This window comes from Ambystoma mexicanum, chromosome 11, assembly GCF_040938575.1.
Source record: "Ambystoma mexicanum isolate Mex_15411 chromosome 11, UKY_AmexF1_1, whole genome shotgun sequence".
In the NCBI taxonomy this organism is placed as follows: domain Eukaryota; kingdom Metazoa; phylum Chordata; class Amphibia; order Caudata; family Ambystomatidae; genus Ambystoma; species Ambystoma mexicanum.
Window position 1 is genome coordinate 831183137 of NC_090934.1, and position 24441 is coordinate 831207577.

The following is a 24441-nucleotide window of genomic DNA, read 5'->3' on the forward strand; positions in this document are numbered from 1 at the left end:
CCATATGCTGGCATCCATGCGAGATAATGTTATTTAAAACAGCCTTTTTCCTAGCCTACTTTGGGGCTTTCCGGGTAGGAGAACTCATCGCTTCCAGCACCAAGGCCACAAACGGCCTGGGCGTCATGGAAATCAGGGTGAGGCAAGAGAGCGTTAATATAGAAATGCAACAGTCAAAAACAGGTGCAAAAAGAACCATCAATATTTGTTGCATCGATGAAGCAACAAACTGCCTGGTGTGCATCACCAACCTCTATTACACACAACAATCCAAAGTGGGGGGGAGTTTTTTAATCCACAAGGATGCATCGGCCCTAAGACGCTACCAATTTAAAGGAGTGCTGATGAAAGCTATCAGCAGAGCAGGGTGGGATCCCAAACATTTCGGCACTCATTCCTTCAGGATAGGTGCCGCCACCGCAGCATGGCAAGGGGGTTTAGCACCGCAAATACTAAAAAACATAGGGGGATGGAAGTCAGACCGTTATAAAACATGTATCAGACCACAATCGTTATAGCCATCCACCCTCACAATTTTCTTGCTTTTCCCTCCCACCACCACAGAAACTTCAGGCGAATTGAGGATCACACTCCGATCAGCATGGATAGTTGGCCACTCATTCGTTTTCAGGACAGGCAGATGGGCAGAAGAGACCAAAGAAGGGCCACCTTTCAGAAACACCATTACTTCATGGTGGGGATACAGAGGCCTTCGTTGGGCGGACGTCCACGAAACATTAGCAGAACTGGTGGCATACAGGGACCCACCAGAATTCCTGATCATCCATCTTGGGGGCAACGACCTAGTCAACACAGCTAGACGCATCCTATGCAAAGAAATTTGCTCCTCCCTAGCAGACATTTCGCACAACTGGCGGGGTACCGAAATATACTTCTCAGCCATCTTACCAAGAAAGAAATGGCTAGGAGCCAACTGCTACAAATCTATTGACATATCCCGAAGAAAACTGAACAGGACCATAGAGAGATTCTGTATGACAAGAGGACTGGGTTTCATAAAACACCCAGCCATTACGCTAGTCAACCCAGACCTTTTTCTCCATGACAGCACCCACCTGTCTAGCCAGGGCATGGAGCATTTCTTTCGGGAAATCAATACAACACTTGCTCACAGGGGCTGTCTCTAGGGCATACTCTTGGGGGAACACGGTCAGCCAGCAACCTGCCCGTGTGTGGCGGCACGGGTCAGAGGGGGTAACCTCAGGACCTGGTGCCCAAAAGTATGATACCATCATGATATGTGATACTGTTATTGTCATAACCCATATCTGTACAATAAAATCCTACGGCCTTGAAACAAGTTGTGAGCCTATCATTATGGGTGAGGGTTTGGGGTTCGGCCATTACTAATGCATGCATATGGGTTCAGCAGTTATTGGTAACAAAAGGAATGTGAGTGGCATAGACCAACTTACTAAAGTAAAATGTGATTATTCCTGCACCCTGTATGTAAAGGTAAACAATGTTCACATATTCCATGAGTAATGTCTTAATGCAGAGGGCATAATACAGATGTGTTGCAGTAAGGTTGCAGTGGATTTTCGACCTGGGTTATCTTTTAAATTATTCCACTGGGAAAACTCCTGAACAGTATTTAATGATGGCCAAGTGAGGGGGCCAGATGTGGCCGAGTCTAGGATATTTTGGAACCCTGACAATCACAAAGACAGAGGCAAATGTTCACTTGCCAACATTTTCTGTTTTTTGTTTGTTACAAAACTTTTATCCTGCCCCAAATAAGCACAGTAGTAGCCTGAGAGCACCTAGACTTTTCTTTTTGATCAAAATGTTGAAGGACATTAACAAGTCTCAGGCTCAGCATTGGTCAGCCTTTTAAGTCTTCAAGAGTGTCATTGTTTACCTTGGCATGTTCAAACCATGCACAAAAAACCACAGAGCAAAGGCCTTCTAAATACCCTTCTAGTTGCTCTCCTAAAAATTGGCAACTTTTCTTTTTTTGATCTCTCTCTATTTTCCCATTAATTCTGATGTAATGTGAAAAGAGCATGGTCAGCCGTTAATGTCAGCTTTATAACCTAGATTGATATCTTTCTATTATTTCTCTAGGACTGCAGTCTCTTTTTCATTTCTTCCAGTAATACTCTAGTTTTTTGTATGATATAAAAGAATATGTGCACATACATCCTGCTAGCCCTGGTGGGCTGCTGTTCCTCATAGTGTGGCCTTCTGTTCCATCATGGACGACACAATCTGGATCAGTGCACTGCCTCACCAGCACGGCATGCCTCCCCTGTGATTGGCTAGATGGGTCTTAAACACCCAATCAGGGTGCCGCAGGCTAAGCTGGCCCCCAGACGAAGGCCCAATACCAAGGCCCCTGTCTGAGCCTGGCGGAGCATGGGGCACTTCTCCCTACAATCTCCTGGTGGACCTCTCCACCCTAAAGGACACCCTAGGAGCTTCCACCTGCCCTGTTAAGAAACAATGAGGCACGCTCTCCACTCATTTCCGTGACACTATTCCTGCAGATACCGTGGCATGCTCCTTTCTGCACTACCTTGCTATTTACTTCTGTGTAGCACCAATCAACATCATCACCTTGTTTCTCATGTCTCTGAGTGCCTGGCTAGCCAAAAATTGTCTTCATAGTGTCCTGTGCAACCATTTGTGTGTGCTTAGTGTGCCTTTTAGCAAAATAAATCAAATGTAGATGTCCTTACAACTGTGCAGCCAGTTTCGTTTTGTGTGCCTAGTGTGCCCTTTATCAAAACAATCGAACTTAGGTGTCCTTACCACTGTGCAGCCATTTTCGTTTTGTGTGCCTAGTGTGCCCTTTAGCAAACAAATCAAATGTAGGTGTCGTTACAACTGTGCAGCCATTTTAATTTGTGTGACTATTGTGCCATTTATCAAAAAGAAATCGAGCATAGTTGTCCTTACAACTGTGCAGCCATTTTGGTTTTGTGTGCTTAGTGTGCCTTCTATCATAAATCTATTCTAGGCGTCCATACAACTGTGCACCCATTTTCATTTTGTTTGTTTAAAAATATTTCTTTTTAAGATACATTTACAATTCCGTTCTTTATTTCTACTCACCTTAGCACCTGCAGCACATCTATTGTTTTCGATCGGCTTGGCCGCCTGGTGCGATTCTATTGCTGCATAGTGACTCTGACCTCCTTCCCTGCCTCCTCCGACATCTGCCCCCTCCTCCTCCCTTCCCGATGATGCTCTCAGTCTCCCCTATTTTCTCAAACTGTTTCTCCATCCTCTACCCTCCCTCTCTCACAAAATCCGGAAGGAAGAAACTAAAAAGGCACACCTAAGATCCAACCCTGGTCTGCCCATCGCAGACTCCTACATCAATGCTTCCTCCAGACAAACTACCACTGACATTCTCTTTACTGTTCCTTGAAATAACCTATGGACCCCTAATATGGTCTCTGTCCTCTCCCCTTACTCCTCTCCACCCATTACTTGTGGCATGAGATGGGAAGTGCTCTTGGCTCATTTTGCTTCTTTCAAATGCACCATTATTGTGTATCACAATGGTACTATCATGTCCCAGGGCTCTCAGCCCAGCCTTCTCCTTCTGGACAGGCTTAACTTCCCACCCTCTCACTCCTCATCTCCTTCCCTCAACCAGCCCATCCCATCATCCCCAGGGGTTGTACCGCACCCCTGTTCCCCCCTCGCAAATCTTTCAAAAGTGCTCACCAGATTCACTTATCTACCCTCATCTCTCGCTCTACCATTAAACACTCCTCTGACATCTATCGCCTCCTTGAAGACCTTGATGTCCTCGACCTTACTGAGACTTGGTTAGAGGCCAGCTAAATTACTGCCTTTGCCACTTCTTCCTGATGGCTACAGGTCATATACAACCCCAGACACTCTCAATTTGGTGGTAGAATGGCTCTAGTATTCCCTGAGTGGATTCCTGCCACCATCTTCCCCACTCAATCCTACTTTTCCTTTGAACACCTAGTCTGCAGGCTGTCTATCTCCCCTTCTTTCTCTGTTACTCTCGCTACCATCTACAGACCCCCTGGTCCTTCCTCCCTTTTCCTCTCTGAATGGGCAGACCTCTCCTCCTCTCTTCTTTCCTCATCCCCCAAATGTATCTTCCTTGGGGACTTCCATATTTATCTTGCCTCTCATGATGCAGCCACCTCTCTCTTCCGTGACCTCTGCAACTCTCTCTCCCTCACTATCCTTCCCTCTGGCCCTACCCACTCCGCAGGGAACACCTTGGATGTTCTCATCTCGTTTGACATTCCCCTCTCCAACCCCCTCACTCCCCCTTACTACCCCCTTACTACCCCCTTACTACCCCTCTATCATGGTCTGACCACTCACTCCTCCTCCCTCCTGTTCCTCCCCTGTCCCCAATCTCCTTTTCCCGCACTGCCAATCTCCTTCTCCGTCATGTGATCGATGAAGCGTGTGTCAGTTGCTGACTTTGCGTCCTCCTTATTCCCTCCCCTGACCCCTTCTTTGGATTCTCCCCCTGAATCTGTCCTAACTAACCTCCATCTCTCTATCACAATGCCCTGGATATCCTTGCCCCTTTCATGAGGATACACATGAAGCCTGCCACCAAATGCACTCTTGGTATGACTCTGACTTGGCCGTTTTAAAACAAAAGTGCAAAGCGGCAGAGCAGAAGTGGCAGACATCTAGCTCATTCCGTGACAAACTAGCATGCCACCTACTCCAAAGGGAATACCGACTCGAAACTCTTGACATCCTGTCCTCTGTCATCTGCTCCCTCTTCCCACACACCTCCTCCTTCCACCTCTTCTGACTCCCCTCTCCCCTACCCCACACTCTCTTTCTTCCCTCCCATTGCACCATATGAGATCTCTATAGGTGTCCACTCTACAAAAGTCTTCTCTAAACAGGTGCTATCCTACTCCTCCAGAACCATCAAGGACAACATTAGCATTCTCGCCCCTGCCTTGGCTGACCTCTGCAACTACTCTTTTGCCACAGGCTCTTTCCCTCAACCTCTCAAGCACTCCCTTGTTCACCCTTTCCTAAAAAAGCTGTCCGCTGATCCCTCTTTTCCACCTAACTATCAACCTTTCTCAATTACTCCTTTCTTGGGCAACCTCATGGAGAAACTGGTCACCCCTCCAACTGACCTTCCACACTGAAACCACTCTCCTGAATACCTCTGAAGACATACTCTCCAAACTGGACTCAAACTCTCCATCTGTGCTGATAGTCCTCAATCTATCCTTTGCCTTTGTCACTGTTAACCACTCTATCCTCATAAACCATCGCCATGATACCCTAGGTATCACAGACAGGGCACTGGCATGGCTTACCTCTTTCCTCTCTAACAGATCCTCCCAAGTTCAAATGGAGTGGCTGAGAGTGGCAGTCCTGCAGTCATGGCTGGCATGACTGGTCTGACTGCCCCCCCAAACACTCCTCTAGAAGAAGATAACGGGTGCTTATAAACTCTGCGACCCCGTCCACCCTTTGAAAAACTCCCTCTAGAAGACCTGCAAAACTCACCAAATACTTAAGCACCAACCACCAAACTTTCCAAAATTGCAGGAAACAAAGTGGGAAAAAAAGTATTCAAATTACCCACAAGGACTCTAACCAAGAGTCTGCGGCCGACGCCGAATGGTCCCCAACTTTCAACTGAGCCTCTCTTGAAACCACCAGAGGAGCTTGAGGAGCGTGAGACATCTATTATCCAATGTCAACATTCAAATTCTGACATCGCTTCAAGCTCACCAAACACGATCCCTCCCACCATGCCTCCCCTCGCTTGCTTACCGGCTTGCCCCGGAGGGGGTGCTGTGTCTGCAGTCAAGAGGAGGACCTCTAGTGGGTCCGGATCTGTGTGCTGGTCCAAGCGGGCAACGGTGGAGAGTCTGGAGACCCACCGACCTCGCGGGCCCCCCCCGCCTTCCAGGACGCGGAGGCGCCGTTGGATCCAGCAAGGAAAGCGATTGGGAGCTCTGATGTTTCCCTGGCCGCCGCTGACCCTGCGGCCGATGATGCTCCCGTGGCCCCGCATTCGATTCTTGCACTCGTCCATGCTGAAGGCGGGAGCCGGGAGCCGCGAGAACGCCATGATGAAGACGCGGAGGCAGCTGGACCAGGCCCCGCTGCGGCTGCAAGCCGCCGACTGCACGCCCTGACAGCCACGTCATCAGAGCAGGAGCTCTGTGAGACCTATGACGATCTTGAGCCACACCCTCCAGAGACTCAGCCTACTGAGAAAAACAAAACAAGCCCAACCAACCCAAAAAAACGTCCGCGCCAAGCGCGAACGACGACGAAAAGAAAAGGAAATCGGCAATACAAAGCCATATCTACTTGTGAAAACAATACAACAACACAAAACAAATCATCAAAACCAAAGCGGAGAAAGTAAAAACTAAAATCCTAAACACAAGATCAAACCTTTCGCCATTGTCAACATTGACAAAGTTCTTTAAAAAAAAAAACAAAATGGGAGAAATCACACAGACACGCGTTATGAGCTCACAGATGCTGAACTACTGGATGCAGTGCACGACCTACAACCTCTCAGCAAACACAGAAAAATTGAAGGAAGCGAAAAGGATACACCAATTCCTCCAAAAGCAAAGTCACTCCACATAGGACAAAAAGATATTCAACCTGTCAATCCAGAAGGCGATTCTACGCCAGACAAAACAATCACCATAGTGATTCCTGACGATTTCACCTTTGGTCAAACCCCGCTCATACCACAAACCTCAGCCTCTTCATCTTCTCCAGTGATCATTCCTTCAAGCCCAATACCAAATGAACTTAAAGCGGATACAGACTCTGAGATCCTCCCAGCTGCCGCCGTAAACAAAAAGCAAACAACTATCCTTCCATCTCCTCCAATGTCAACACTACTCTTCCCAGTCTTACAGGATATAACTTCCCCCCTATCCTCGCTACCAATTGAACAAAAAGACTCAAGTCATCAAGAACCAGAAGACCAAAACGAACTCAAAAAAATCGACCACACAAACCGACCACCTCAGGAACCCAGAGACAAAAGGAAATCACATTGCGAGTATGACCCTCCCCCGGACAGGACAAGCTTCTATACGCCATCCACTCCCACACATGGACCAGGTAGAAAATCGTCTGCTTTGACAAACGAAACACCCTCAAAGAAACCGGACCTACTATCATATATGTCGGCATTATCAATTGCCCTTACTCCCTTCACCAAACTCTATGAATCGCTAAATGAAACACTAAAAGATCACACAGCACTTCAAGCCATGATCCACACGAAACTCATCTTCCTCGAAGGTCACGTCACAGCTCAAAAAGACATAAAGAATACTCCCTGGACAAACCTGCCAGAAATCAACGCACGCCTACAGACAATAGAATCGACTCTGAATCTCCTAGAAAAACGATCAACATCAGATACAACAGCAATTCAACTTAAAACACCTGCCTTACCTATTGATCTCATCGCTGAAAACTTACACAAAAATATTGCAGCTAAACAAACAAATCCGATCTCCAAAAAAACGCTACAACATCCCCCCACTTCCACAAACGGATCTATCACCAACATCGTCCTAGTAATCGACGATGAAGAAAACAGAAGCAAAGCGGCCAAAGACCAAATGGAGCAACCCTATTCAATCTTTGATGCAACCAGACCCAAAAACTCAAATAACCCTACAGCCTCAGACGCTACTAACAAAACGCCTCTTCCAACAAGAAAAATCACAAATCAAAGATCCAACCCCGGCACACCACCCAGGAGGCAGCAGTCTTCCCAAAAAAACACATCCCAACAATCGAACAACTCACTGAGCTCTCAACCTTCTCTTACTACTCAACTTACTAGGGGCTCACCGACAACAACGGGCGACTTCCTACAAAACTCAGACCTAATGAATCTTTCAGAACACCTAGATCTAACACTCGATACGAGCAATACACCTCACCAACAAGAAGAAAATATCAACCCTTCCAAACCGAACAAGGAAAATACTCCCAGGATCAGCAACAATCATGAAGAACAAGAAAGCCCACTGACCTTCCTAATCCTAGAAGAATGTCGACAAAAGATAGAACGGTCGGCAGAAATCAAACAAAAAACAGATTCAAACAAAACGAATACGCATCTAAGATTCGTCAGCACGAAGGTCGATCAAAAAAAAGAAAAAACACGTGCTGAAAAAGATAACAATACCCAGCCAAAAAATCTAAATGAACCCGACCGATCGTCTGCTCCAAAACATTCGCCCAAATCATTGCGAAGAAATCGAGAACGAAGCAATAGTCGAAAACAAAATATTGTCTATTCGACTCAACAACAAAACTCCAAAACAAACACACAATATAATTCCAACCACTCCGAACGTCAGACGGGGAAGTGGATTCTGAAAGTTGAACAAACCAAAGACAACAGAGATGAAGTCACACTAAACAGAAGAGGAGCCTGTCGCTGATACATCTTGTTCCAAAATTGTCCCAAATAACGTCAGACGATCTAAGAATTGTTGAACCAAGTCACTATCACGGAAGAGCTACATGCTACCTTCACATCAACTCAAGGAGAATCAAAAACAAACTGCTAGACCGAGAAAGGGACTTCCGAAGTTTGGGATATCATCTCTCTCAACAACAAAGCAACTACGAGAACCCAAACTCCAAACACACAATACCCTCAGCAAAGATATCACGTAACAGCGAAAACGCCTATGATCCAAGACCCAAACATAACATAAATGGTAGCGCACACCAATGGAGACCTTCATACCGAAACACCATTACGACCGCTCAACAAAATTCAGATAAGCTACCATCAACTCAGTCTCAACCTCCACCTCAAACTGCCCGAACTCCATCCATATCAGACGTTGCTACCAAAGACAACCAAAAAGCGAAAATAGCCTTCCGAAATGAACGACACCACCAGCACAAGAATCTTACAAAAACCATCCACTTACCACAAAACTTGCCCTCTACACCAAAAACCAAAAATTCTACTTCATCTAGCTTCTGGGCTTGGCTCCCAAAAGCACTGGCAACGCATCGATCGAAATAGCAACTCATGGACAGAACCAGCCTACAAGAATCAACAACTACTCAAGAAAGACTCCCCCTTGACTTGAAACTACAATCATGGAACACCAGAGGATTCAAACCCCTCACCTCACCTAGCAATGTCAACCTAGGATCAGCAGATCTGTGGTGCCTCCAGGAAACCTGGTTGACCAAAATTCCATCACTCGACGGCTTTGACATTCGTTTGGCACCAGCGTCAAAACGATCACTTGGCCGACCATCCTCAGGCCTCATAACTGCATGCCGAATCAACAGTGGCCTGGCAATAACAGACATTATCGTCTCAAACTATTCACTGCAGGCATTACTGCCAACATGGGAACTCCCTCCTAACGTGGAAGCACTCCACCAGACGATCCCGGTGGCAATACTAAACGTCTACTGGAATCCCGCGGCAATTGATGAAAAAAACTTTTTGGCCTTAATTGAATCCACTGTGGACGAGGTACGCACCACCTACAACACATACCACATTATAATATGTGGCGACCTAAACGCCCAATGCAAACAAACTTCCACTAAAGCCAACACACAGAGTGAACGACGAGGCGAAGCTTGGACCAAACTGATGAACTCTAGACACTTCCACAATTTGGATACAGTGTATAAAAGCAACACCCGTCATCCAACATAGACAAACAACAACTCGGCATCCACCATTGACTATACTTTTGTATCTGAACCCATGCTATCCTTAGCAACTTCTTTCGATGTCCAGCTAACGTCATCCAGTGACCACAACATCCTGGTAACCACATGGAAACCACCACTCATCACCCGAGGTAAAATGGACAATGGACTTGAACAAAACAATCAAAAAAATAGACTGCGTCTCACAGCTCAAAGCATAAGAGACTTGACAAATCGTTACTCAAAAACTAACGATACACCTGAACATGAAACCATGGATTATGCTCCCCTGCCTACCTCATACATGACACAGCGAACCAACCCAAGCAAAACCACTCAAACACCCATCCATACATACGACAAACTCTTGGTTCTCAGATGCCGTGCCTACAGGAAAGCAAAAAGATCAGCAGCAACACTTCCCCCGTCCAAAAGAGAACTAACCATCAAAGAACTAACGAGAGAATATAAATCTTGGGTGAGAAGACACAGATGGACATTACATCAACAAGATGTCGAAACCATGCTAAAAGCCATCTGCACCAATAACGCGAAAGAATTCTGGTCTCTACTCAATAAAACATCTTCGTTTACCGGACCAGAAATTACCAATTCAATCGATGAAGCAACTTGGGCCACCCACTTTAGATCACTCTTCGAGCTGCCAAACACTCTATCCAAATACGAGCATCCGAAACCATTGTCGACTGACCTGAATCGCCTCAACCAAACTAACACCTGGACAAAGCTGGACGATTTAGATGACATTTGTAAAAAAAATTGAATAAATCCAGAGCTCCGGGACCTGACGGTATCACCAACTTTGACCTGAAATCACATCCAATCGAATGGGCCAAATTCATAAGATCCGTGTTCACACAATGCGTGGCTGCACAATCGATACCTCCTACATGGCTGTCTGCAATAGTGGTCCCGATTTATAAGAAAGGCGACAAGCAAAACCCTACAAACTACCGCCCTATCGCGCTACTAGACCCTATAGGGAAAGTTTTTGGGTCTCTTCTCCTAAAAAAATTCCAATCTTGGGCCACAGAAGCTCCGTGCAATGACAACTTCCAAGCCGGATTCAAAAAAACACTGGGAACCATGATCAACATCTTCCTCCTAACCATCTTGAAAAGCAAAATAAAAGACGGCCTCCCAAAAGTGTACTCAGCCTTCATAGACTTCTCCAAAGCCTTTGAGAGTCGATCGCAACAGACTCTGGCAGTAACTATCTTTCTGGGGCTGCCCAAGCGACATTCTAAATCCGATTAAGGCACTCCACACGGATACCAACATTAAAGTATGACTAAATCAGCAAGGAAACTTATCCACTCAGATCAACACGCATAGGAGAGTCAAACAGGGCTGCCCTTTGGCCCCGGCCCTATTTATCGCTATCATGGGAGATTATCAACATTCCGAAACCTCAATCAGATCCTTCCCACCAAAAATAGCACAAACACCCATCAGTAGACTGCTCTACGCGGATGACCTTATTTTGCTGGATTTAACGCCCATAGGCCTCCAGCGCCAACTCACCAATCTACAACTATTTTGTAACAAGAACAATTTGGAAATCAACACCGACAAAACCAAAATCATGGTGATGGAGCGCAAAACCAGAGTGTGGGACCAATACAACTGGTTCTTGGAAAAAACGAAAATTGAAAGAGTAAACAGCTTCAAATATCTTGGCGTAACTCTGGACAATTCAGCAAAAGAAACGTCTATGCAAGAATCCCTGTTCGATAAGATCCGAAGCCTGGCAACAAAAGGCAAAGCAATAGACAGAAAATTTGGTAAATTCTCCACCATCCCGCTACTGAACTTCTACAAGCAAAAAGTGGTCCCTATGGTTGCATATGGATCAGAAGCGTTGCCGTGCTTACCCAAGACTCTTTGGCCCAAATTAGAAGCCTATTTTTGGAGGACGACCCTTGCCCTTCCAAACTCAACGCCAATCACACTGATCCGGTGAGAACTCAGTCTGCTTTCTCTTCAAGGCACTGTAGACTGCAACACTCTGATGCTATATGGGAAATGCATTCTACCAAATGGTGCCTTTCTCCACGGCCTGGTGTCCAAAGAAATTCTAGAGGGAAACTGCATCATGCTAAATCAATGGAAAAACGAAAACCAAGCTCTACTGAAAATCATCGAATGTACAGAAGAAGATCTGATTAACAATCCTACAAGAATAATAAAAAAAAACTAAAGACATGGACTGGATTCGCACTTTAGATGCAGCCTCAGAATACAAGCTTGTCTCTCACTTACCACCGCTATGGAAAAAACGTGACGACCTACAGAACTGCATCAAAAGATTCCCCAGCCGAGCGGCACGCAATCTTATAATCAGAGCAAGACTGAATCTTGTGCACACCAACGAAATCCGCCACATAAGGAAGCAATCGCTGACTAGCACCTGCAGATTCTGTGGCAACGAGAAAGAGACCATTCGCCACCTTATACTGTCCTGCCCAAGCCTGAAAAACATCCGCCGCCCCTATATGAAATATATCTGCCAACACTCCACAGTAACTGATGAAGATACATGATGGAAAAGGATGATAAGTGGTGATCGCACATTGTGGCAACTAGCGACATACAAAATCCTTGACGCTTTAACAGAAAAACACACGGCGAAACGAAATGAAAACTAAGACTCTCCTTGTAAAGCAACCAGAAATTCTAACCTACAGAATCAAATGATTAAGATGTCCAAATTTGGACAAAAGAAAAAGAAAAGATGTTGTAAAAATCACATTTTTGATTAAATACTCTCTTTCTGGTTGCCTTCCCCTACCACCTCCTCCTCCTCCTCTTCCTGCCTTATACCTGACTGCCTGACTGCTATTCAGGCATGGTGCTCTGCCATGCCAGCAAGATTGAGATCCTTCTCATTGGGACGCCTGCTCCCAGCTTCCCCTTCACTCTCTGGGCAGACTCCTTTGGTCCCCTCCTCTCACCCACTTGTGAGGCAATAAATCTTGGAATCATCTTTGACTCCTCTCTCTCCTTCTCCCCACACATCTCAGACCTTGCCAAGAAGTCCAGATTTCAGCTCAATCTCCTTAGGGGCACTCAACCTGTCCTTGCCTTGCCCCAGAAGCTCATTGTCTACAGTGCCCTGGGTCTCTCTAAACTTGATTACTGCAACAGCCTCTTCCTCAACCTTCCTCCTTTCACCCCTCGAAGTAATCCGGAATAGGTCTGCAAGACTTATCTTTAGCCTCAAGCCAAAGGAGCGCATGTCTCCAGCCCTAGATTCTCTCCACTGCCTCCCAGGGACTGCAATGATCAAATTCAAAACCCTCTGCATCATCACCAAGGCATTCTGTGGACTGGGACCTCTCCACATCCAGCTTTCCATCCCTAAATACTGCCCTGCCAGAATGATTTGGTCCTCTGGCTCCAACTATCTGCATATCAGACATTTCTCCAGGCAGAGAGTGGGATGTAGCTCCCTCTCCTCAGCTGGCTCCTCCATCTGGAACAGCCTCCCTCTCCCCATCAGACTTGAGCCATATCTTATTCAATTCCGGAAACTTCTCAAGACCTTCCTTTTCTTCTCTTCCTTTCATCCCCCCTTGCTAAACTTTCCACCTGCCACTGTGACTGGGGCCTTTTCTCTTCTGAGTCACAGCATCCTTTTCCGGAATATCCCTATCCAGTCCGCCTGCCCACTGCACTTTGCCCCCTCTCCCCCATCTCTCCCCTGGCATTTGCCGCCTTGGACGGTACAGCACTCCACTCCCCCTCCCCCCCACTCTGGGGGTCCCCTCACATTTGCACTTCTCCTTCTACTCCCGCTCCCCCTCCCCCAACACTTTTCCTCAAGCACTTGCATGGTAGGATTGTCACAAGGCCAATATAACCGTCTCTTTTTTCTTGATGCTTTCTTTCCTATGATATCCAATGCTCCCTCAGTTCCCTTCTTTTCTTGTGGTGCCTGGAAAACCTTGTGTAAAGGCACCATACGAATGTCCAATAAAATACATTAAAAATAATAAATGTTGGGAAGGCTGATAGAGACTACAATACAGGCTTTCTTCTCTGAACAGAACCCAGGTTTGATCTGTGAAACAATGATACTCAATCTTGATCTGGTGGTAGAAGCTCTCATCTTTCAGGATAAAAGCATTCCACCTACAATAGAGTGATTTTTCTTTGTGTCTGCCCACTTTCTGCAGGGCTGTTTTATTGCTTCTGTTTCTGGTATATGGTTTGGTGTCTCACTCCAGATGTTGGTCAGGTACAATATTAAGATGATCTCCCAGTGATATGTTGTCTGTGCCTTTCTTTCTAAACTACTAAGGTCGGACTGAATCACTTCAGCCCAGGGGCGTTGCTAGGGGGGGCTAAGGGGGCTATAGCCCCTGATCTTTTGGTTGTAGCCCCGGATTGAATCTCAGGAGCTACAGCCAAAAGGCTAGCTAGCCCCCAGTCCCAACAGTTCCGACATCAGCTTAGCCCCGGGTCTTTTCCAGACCTAGCAACTCCCCTGCTTCAGCCTCATTATTGTTCAGCAACTAGACATTGGCTATTGTCAGTATACTGTTTTGAATCATGACTTGGTCATTCAGAAACACTGAGGCAGGTCGTCCCATTCTATAGATTACTTGTCCTCGTAATGTTTAATGGAAGAGATTGCCAAGACCGCTCATTCTGGTGTGAAAGCAGTTGTAGCACTCAGTCTCTAGCCATTGCCTTCTGTTTTTTTTTTAATATTCATTGCCTGTCAGGTGTGCATCTGGAAGTAGTGCAATGTCTGTGTCTCTTGGATTTAAAATAGTATATAATTGTTCTCAGTTTCATAGGGTTATTGAACCCATTGATAGTCCACGGCATGATTTTCAGAATCTTTAGAGGATAGCCCTTCATCCTCATAGCTCCCCCCTTAGGTGTATGAGTCTGTTTCTCTGGACGAGTCCATCAGAACGTGAGAGGATTTTTGTTAAATGAAATGGAGCTAGATCACACTCCAGTTCTGACATGCTGTATATCCCTATCCCTCTTGTATACCTAAAACTTTAAAAAAAATATTTAACCTATCTACAATCGAGTCAGTGACTTATTCCACCTGAATACAGGTGAAAGGATGAGCCTTATGAAGTTCTCATCTTGAGTTCTGAAATGCCATACCCAGTTCCCCTGCTCACACCGAAAAGGAATACCTATGTTATCTCTGCCCAGGGGTAGCTAATCCTAAACAATTAACCAATAAGCAGCACTTGTTATCCACACCTAAGCTCAACTCAGAGATCATTACATGAACTGGTATTTGAGCTATGGAAGGGGGAAATATTCCTCAAGCTGGACACAGAAGGGTGGGATGGTGAAGCAATGTGGCGTGTGTGCATTGGCAGTACAGTATAAGTGCACGTTGCTATCAGCTTGGAGAAAGGCTCACATATCAGCTACTTGTCCCTCTTGGACCTGACTAGGTCAGGTTTATTATCTATATATTCAATTACCTATTAATTTGAGCCAGAAAACCTTCTATTAAGAAGGTATTACTACTTCTTCCATCCAAAGAAAAAGGCATGACATGGAAATTGGCAGTGGCTGTCCATGCCGCGTTAGTCGCAAATAACTTAAATCAGAGGACCAACACTTTGATATATGAGCATAGCACATTGAGATTGTCAGATAGGGTCCCTTCATCTGACATTCCTAAATCAAAATGGCTTCAGGGTCTGCAATACTGTGGAGTACCGCTCTGTAAGTATTCACATGTGAAGAGTAATTCAAAATATGTATGATCTGTTCTGTGTCTTCTGTGACACCTGTTAATTGTTGTGCTGCCGCTACTCACACAGTCTTGAAACATTAATAATTATGAATCAACTTGTCCCAATTAGTTCTCTCATTGCCATTCATCAGTTAACATGTAGTGTCATCTCAGGATCCAGTCCTTTAATGAACACCTATTATTTTACCTTAACTTTAATCTGTTAGGCTGATCTAGCCTCTACCTTTCCTTATCCTATGGTCACAACTTAAGCTCAAACTGTAGCGCCCCCTCACCATTTCCAGGACATGTCAGTCCCAGGCAAGGACTGACTATAGGGAACTAGGGCAATGCCCAAAGTACAGACACAACATGCTATTGTGTTAACGTGTTTTCGGCCAAAGTGGGACAGTTTTATGAGTTATTTCACTATGCATCTAGTAGTTTTGACTTTGTTACTAAACACACATTCTTTAAAATGCACAATTTACTCTACAGTAGCTGGGGTACCCAGTGTTGCGCGTGTCCTGATCGTGTGGTGTCTCATGTGCCCTGGAGGATGTTGCTCTTGTCCTCTTGTCGGCAAGTCTTTCTTTAGTTTGCTCTGGCATCTCATTTGACCTGGAGGAAGTTGCTCTTGTCTTCTGGTCGGGAAGTCATGCTGCTGTTTGTTGTTGTGTTTAAGAAGCTCTTGATATTGATTTTCCCTTTGCATCAGCTGGAGTTTTTCCAAGTGATGTTAGTTTTTTGTGCGGCATGTTTCAGTCACTCAATGGCTTCAGCAGATTTGAGAAAATATCCAAGAAAGATTGATTGATTGTGCTCTCTTCTCGGGAATGAACTTAAGTACACTGTGATCTTGCCATTTCCCATATTTGGAGTGGCGTGATAAAAAGAAATGTAATTTTATAAACATTTTTTTAATAACATTTTAAAAAAATGCTTTAATAAACACATTTGATCTGTATACAGTAGTAATAAATTACAAAGGAATAACCACCACATCGAACATTCTGCTTCAGACACTTTTCCAAATGTTGCCTCCTCCTAGAACCTACTGTAATGAATAGGGGTGAGCATCAGTAAATGAGGGTGCCTATGGAGTGAATTTTTTGCCTCCAAACTAAGACGACAATATTGCTCCAGACAAATGAGGAATCCATGCAAAATTTGGTAGCAGTGGGTTCAACAGTGTGGATTTGTATAGCCGGACAAACATACACACACAAATCCCAAAAATGTTTTCCATATATGATTTTTGCATCCAAATATCTACTACAATCTTGCCACAGACAAATGAGGAATCCATGCAAAATTTGGTAGACGTGGGTTCAAAGGTATGGATTTGTATAGCCGGACAAACATACACACATACATACATACATTCATCTTTATATATTAGATTGTTTCTGCAAAACTCCCCATTGGGAACTGAATGTCACAAAAGGATTGAATTGCAATATGCGAGGACACTTTTTCATTGGTGCACAAGGCAATGTTACGGCCCAGTCAAACCCTGCTCAATCCTCAGCATGAGTTTGTTTCTTCTTGCTGTGATCTGACAGCATGTCTATTGGAATGCATCACACCTCATTGGTCAGTATAAGTTTTGCTTTTATGTTGGTACGTCACTAACTCAAACCCTTTCCATTGACATTAATTATGTCTGATTGGTTCCTAAAGGGCACAACATTTTTCAGAGAATGTCAAGAATGACACTAATGTTTTTTGGGTAATGCTTGTGGGCATTGTTGTCGCTCTCTACTACAAAAGGCTATCTCCACAATTGGTGTTGTGGTGAAGGCTTTGCCAAAACATTCTGCTTGGATATTCTAAATGAATTTGCATATCTTCAAATTAGATTTGTCAGCTCCCTCTGTTTCTTCTGGTACACCTCTAATTCGCACACAGTTGTGTCTGCTTCTAGGTTGCAGGGAGATTTTGATAATGTTATTCTATCAGCTGTGCTCCTGATATTGTTGTATGCTCCATAGTTGCTCTGGATTTCATAGTCATAAAGCTTAATCTCTGAGATATCCAGTTACATTTTCTTATTTGCAAATTCACACTATTGTGCCCCTTTGTAGCAGTATTGTTTTCATAACCGGGTTATAGTGCAAGACAATTCTAGTTTGACTAATAGCAGTTGAACATGGCTGAAGAAGCTGTTATGTGGTCAAATGTGAATGATTAACCATATCTAATATGAAGAGACTAGTTAGACAATAGTCCTCAGATTATCACGTGAATATATAAACGTATTTTACAGTATCTTACGTATCTTACAGTAGAATACATAAACATGTGGGTATGGCATTTAAATGAGTCTGCACCTGTTTAAGTACCACATATTAGATATTAATGCCTGTAGCTTTTATTCGGAAATCTGTTTTACTTTGGCTGTTCATTGGAGGTTGGGGGGGTGTTTAAGGAATAAAGTTTTAATCCCCTTAAAATGCCAGCTGGTTCGGATTTCTCATTAGCATTTCCAAGATGTTCCACAGAATTGCTCCCAATACACACACATTCTGACCTACTTCAGGATTGAGGCAGAGTGTTGACACAGGGAGGAATGCAATGTCTATATAAATCTAACAACGTGATTGGTTTGATTGAAATGCTTGTATACCTCATCATGCGAAAGAGACAAGGTTCACATGATTTAAATGAATTGATTTACACGTAGTCAATCAAGGATGGAGTGAAAAGGCGACACTGGATAATACAAAGCAAATGGTAATATACATTGAATGTTATCATGATTCATTCGAACTGTGAAGATCATGCTTTAATTTAGGACACATGTTAATTTCTGGATGCCAATCACTGCGTTTTTGTATATTATGTACATATTTCTTTACTTGAATAACTTCTATCATATGTCTTTTTAGCATTTGCCAACATGGTTCATTTCAATGCACTTTTCATCCTTGTCCATCAATGTGCACAGTTTATGGAGATCGTCATTACAGGACGTTCGATGGCCTGGCTTTTGATTTTGTTGCTGCTTGTAAAGTCCATTTAGTCAAGGTAAGATGTATCAAGTTGTGAATTAATGTAAATTATGAGATTGTAATACAGTAAAATGCTGAAAATAGTAAAGTATATTGAATACGAGCTGATATACCTGGCGTTACTTAGGCTTTCATTCCCTTACAGGTACAAGCAACTGTGCAAAATGTGGTGCATATTGGTGAAACGGTGTGGAATTGTATAAGGAAACGCTTCGCCAAGCCACATAACCACAAACATATTTTGACTTTTGCTGAAATCCGGGGAAAGGGATGGGTTGTCCAAATGTTATGAAGCCAATAATACCCAGAGGGTCCTAACAGGTGACTGCAAAATCTGGTGCTGATTGGTGATACACTGTGGAACTGTATAGGGAACATACGTGATCTCACAAACCAACACCGACACGTTTTCATTCTTGTTGAAATCTCGTTAATGGTGTGGGGTGTCCAAATGTCATGTATCCCATAATATCTAGATGGTCCTAACAGGTGACTGTACAAAATGTGTTGCAGATTGGTGAAACGGTGTGGAATTGTAGGCAACATACGCGAAGCCATAAACCCACACCCACATTTTCAATTTTGCTGAAAATTCGGGGAAGAGGTAGAGTGTCCAGGTGTCATGTAGCCAGTAATTCCCTGAGCGTCCTAACAGATGACCTTGCAAAAATTTGGTACAGATTGGTGAAACATTGTGGAATTGTATAAGGAACACTTCAACAAGCCACAAACCCACAAACATATTTTGACTTTTGCTGAAATCCAGGGAAAGGGGTGGGTTGTCCAAATGTCATGTAGCCAGTAATACCGAGAGGGTCCTAACAGGTGACTGTGCAAAATTTGATGCAGATTGGTGATACACTGTGTAATTGTATAGAGAACATACACATAGTCACAAACCAACAGACACACATTTTCATTCTTGCTGAAATCCTGTGAATGGTGTGGTGTGTCCAAATGTCATGGATCCAGTAATGTCTGCAGTGTCCTAACAGGTGACTGTGCAACATTTGTTGCATATTGGTGAAACAGTGTGGAATTGTATAGGCAACATACACAAAGCCAAAAACCCACACCCACATTTTCACTTTTGCTGAAATTCGGGGAAAGGGGTGGAGTGTCCAGTTGTTATGTAGCCAGTAATTCCCAGAGCATCCTAACAGGTGACTGTGCAACATTTGGTGCAGATTGGTGAAAACGTTTTGAATTGTATAGGAAACATACGAGAAGCCACAAACCCGCACCCACATTTTCACTTTTGCTGAAATCTGGGGAAAGGGGTGGGTTGTCAAAATGTCATGTAGCCAGTGATACCGAGAGGGTCCTAACAGGTGACTGTGCAAAGTCTGGTGCAGATTGGTGATACGCTATGTAATTGTATAGAGAACATACACATAGTCACAAACCAACAGACACACATTTTCATTCTTGCTGAAATCCTGTGAATGGTGTGGTGTGTCCAAATGTCATGGATCCAGTAATGTCTGCAGTGTCCTAACAGGTGACTGCAACATTTGTTGCATATTGGTGAAACAGTGTGGAATTGTATAGGCAACATACACAAAGCCAAAAACCCACACCCACATTTTCACTTTTGCTGAAATTCGGGGAAAGGGGTGGAGTGTCCAGTTGTTATGTAGCCAGTAATTCCCAGAGCATCCTAACAGCTGACTGTGCAACATTTGGTGCAGATTGGTGAAAACGTTTTGAATTGTATAGGAAACATACGAGAAGCCACAAACCCGCACCCACATTTTCACTTTTGCTGAAATCTGGGGAAAGGGGTGGGTTGTCAAAATGTCATGTAGCCAGTAATACCGAGAGGGTCCTAACAGGTGACTGTGCAAAATCTGGTGCAGATTGGTGATATGCTGGGGAATTGTATAGGGAACATACGCAATGTCAAAAACCAACGCACACACATTTTCATTGTTGCTGAAATCCCGTGAATGGTGTGGTGTGTCCAAATGTGATGTATCCAGTAATGTCCGGAGGGTCCTAACAGGTGGCTGTGCAGAATTTGGTGCAGATTGGTGAAACAGTGTTGAATTGTATAGTGAGCATAAGCGAAGCCACAAACCCACAAACCCAGATCATTTTGCTGAAATATGGGGAAAGGGGTGGGGTGTCCGAATGTCATGTAGCCAGTAATGTCCAGAGGGTCCTAACATGTTACTGTGTAAAATGTGGTGCAGATTGGTGAAATGATGTGGTATTTATAGGGAACATACGCAAAGCCACAAACCCACACATTTTGACTTTTATATATGTAGATAGATTATTTCAGTGCACACCGTTTCAATGCCGTTCTTATGTACTTCTGTGGATTAATGTCTAGCTTTAGTTTATAAAAAGATATAGACATGCAGATCACAAACGTGTTTAGAGAACTAAAATATTAAAATGCATACTAAATAAAATAGTGATTCATCCATAACAGAGACAATGGGCCTCATTCCAAGATTGGAGGCAGCCATGGTGCTACTAGCACCATGGCTGCCTCCAATACCGGGTCCGTGTCCGGTCTGGTTGAATGGGGATTTACCGGGACATTCCGACCTGTGCAGACCCGGTAAGTCCCCATTCAACCAACCATTCCCCATTCCCATTTGAGCCCCCATAGGGCTCAATGGGAATGGGGAAGGCGCCAATTACGGGCCCGCGAATAGCAGGCCCGTAATTAGCGTCCTGGTGCCTTAGCGGGACCTGTAAAGGACGTGTGGTCTGACCACATGTTCTTTGCGGTTCCCGCTAAGGGACCTCGGAATTGGGCGGTAAGGGTTTACCGGCACCGGCCTCCTTACTGGTGCCCGGTAACCCTTACCGCCCAACTCAGAATGACCCCCAATAAGTCAGTATGAAACGTCCTGTATGCCCTTTCCTAAAACACTTTGCTCTTTCGATTTCACATTATTTTAGACCTCTATCCAAATTCACCAGCTCATTATCCCACATTTTAAGAACTGCATAGATTATGGGCCTCATTACAAATCACGCGGTCCGAAAATAACGGTGGCGGTAAACCCGCTGCCACCGTTGTTTCCGGACCGCCTGATCCCGACTCCTGCAGGCGGGAGGTGATGTTCCCGCCAGGGGGTTTAACACCGCCCGCCTGCAGGCGGACGAGGAAACACCGGCAGCATAACGAGATGCTGCTGGTGTTTCCATGATCCCCATTCCCATTGAGTCGGATAGGACTCAATGGGAATGGGGATTAACACCATTCCGCCTCCGTGATTCCCGGGAACCGGGGTTGTAATGCCCCGGTAATTCCAGGAATCACGGAGGCGGAATGGTAATACGAGTCTGGCGGTAACAAGGCGGTTTTACCACCTCAGTTACCGCCAGACTCGTGATGAGGCCCTATACCATTCCTGATCCATCAGTCATCAATTGTATTTCTACGTTATTTGAAACAATGTCATACCTTGGTACCCACTCATCCAAATTCCTCGTGCACTCCATGCTCAGTTTCCTAGATTGCAAAATAGGTGCTTAAGGGAAGTTAACATGAATTAAAAAACATTCATCAGTTTTGAACAATGTCTCTTTTGTTATTTACATCAGTTAATTTTAAAGGTTTATTATTCCGAAGAGTGTGAAACCTTTGTAATAATACCCACAGTTACCATAAAAACTAAAACTGAACATGCTAATATGAAGCAGCATTAACAAATAAGCAATCAGATTTATAAATGCTCCCATGACTGCACATTGTGTTCTTGTATGTTTTCTCAAATTTAGTTTTTATTTATTTTATTAAAAGAACTGATGAAGCACGAACATGACTGCAAGGGGCACACTGAGCGCTGGACAATAGTAATACATAACAAGTGATTAGAAATTAAATAAAAAATGAACACAATTTTCATTACAATTCTTGAAAGAAATTTAAAATGAAATCTATAACAGTTTAAAGTAGCAGGGAGAAAACATACAAACCAAATACATTTCAGGAGTAGAAAAGTTTAAGTTCCTGCAAAAATCCTCCAAAATAGGCTGCCGTTTTACAGAGGAATAAAAGAAGATCCACAATGCCTGTCTCTGTATTTGGGTTTTTTCTACCTTCAGGATGAGCAGAGCGTACTGGTTGCTGTGGCAGGAAGTCACTACTCACCCAGCAACTAATCTTTTGCTGATGCAAAATCGCAGCCTTATATCCAAGGCAGCCGAGTTTAAACATAATTCATTTGGTAGTAAATGATGTGAGGCCATGAGGGGAGATAGCAGCATTGCTATACTAACAGAACCACCTGATTGCTCGACCTTGACACTCGTGTGACTACAGTTCCTCCCCCACAATCATGTCACATCATTTGAAAGAAAATTAAAGCATCAGCATGGGAGCCTGGGAAAGACTGTGTGGCAGACACTGTTGTTGCGTCTCTTATGCGAACAGAGTTGATCCTCCCTCGTCTCTGTCAATTCTTTTTTTCAAAGATATGATGAACACGTAATTTGTATGCAAGGACCACCAATGTTTCCACTTACGTTCTGTCTGGTCGTGTGCAGGCAATGTTAAAATTTTACAAGGCGTAGGGTAAAACCAGGCAAAATCACCTTCCCTTTTATGATCTGTCTGGTAAAAAATAAATACTGCCGGCAATTTACCACAATCTATTTGTTTTACATCTTCATGAAAATCTCATGCCAGCGTAGCACAAAGCGCACTTACAAGATGGAGGAGGCTATTGGGGTTGTGATCTAAATTCTGCTCTTTACCCCTCCTCGACCTTTCCAATGCTCAAAAATGGGACAGAGTGGGAGATGGAAGTGTAAAAGCATTACATCTTGCTTTGAAGCCTTCATTTCCCGCATTGCCCCAATCAAAATTAGACTGAAAGAACACAATCACAAGCAGAGCAAGTTCAGTTCTAATAGAAAGGGAAAGCTAACTTGGATTGAGGGGTGGGTGCATTAACAAATGCTTACAGTGTTCACACAGCACAACATTTTGCAAACAAACAGTATCAAAAGCATTGAAAATGGATTACATGCATAATTAGAAGATGGTGACAATAATTCCAAAATATGTTTTTCAAACATAAATTCAACAATAAAATAATTACTTCCTACCCTTTCCTCTTGTCTGATCCCAACTGTGCTATTTCGTTAGATCAACACTCCTAAGTTTTTTTTATATGTAATATTTGTATTATTATTATTTTTTTTTTTTATTGAAACGTCAGCCTGCTGTGCCTCAGTGGAAGCACTGTGGCATCAGACTTTTGTTACAACATACATATTGCTAGATTCACTAAAACAGTGAGAACTACACTGTTCCACCATGGTTGTCCAAGGAGAAGGTGATCTCAATTCAGTCAAAAGTTCGCTTCTAGCCGTAATGAGTCCATAAGGTCTACTACGGCACAGCTTAATTGGATGCAATGTTTGTATTATGTATTTGTATTCACTTAGATAGACAGAATAGCCACTACAAGAAGACCTATATGCAAGCATAGACAATGGATGACTTGGCTATCCTAAATATGGGTGACTTACATTAGTAAACAAGATGAGACATCATAAGAAAACAGCTATTTATAAAATAATCCGATTATTATACATAAAGGCATGCTGGAAGGATTTAGCCCGACGTTTAGTAATACTAGCTTTTTTCACTTTTCTAGATCAATCTCCCACTTCAAGCAGGGTGGAAGGGTTTACAAGGGAGGGTGGCTTAATGGATGACTTTGGGACAGCTAACTCTATGGCTACCATACCAGTACTTTGTTCACGAACAGTCTTACGGCCACAATTGATGCTCTTATGTAGTAGTATGAACTGAATGTCCAATTTATTCTCTAAACGCTCACACCTTTCTACTAAGGAGGTCAAAAGATTCTCAAATGCATTGAACATTTCCCTAGAAGACATACTAATTGTACTGACTTCATTCATGTTCACATTTACAACCTCACTTGGATTGTTAACAACCTTTATCATATCTACTGCTTCATCCTCTTTAATCACACCAAGGAATTCTCCATCAGT

At 43.9% G+C, this 24441-nt stretch overlaps 1 protein-coding gene across 1 annotated transcript in view; it reads left to right on the forward strand.

Annotated features, from left to right (window-relative positions):
* Positions 1–24441, forward strand: part of OTOG (otogelin) — a 1239067-nt gene that overhangs the window by 460382 nt on the left and 754244 nt on the right. Inside the window, exon 22 of the mRNA XM_069625375.1 lies at positions 18325–18463. Coding sequence (XP_069481476.1) covers positions 18325–18463 — 139 coding nt within the window. The remainder of the gene's footprint in view (positions 1–18324; positions 18464–24441) is intronic.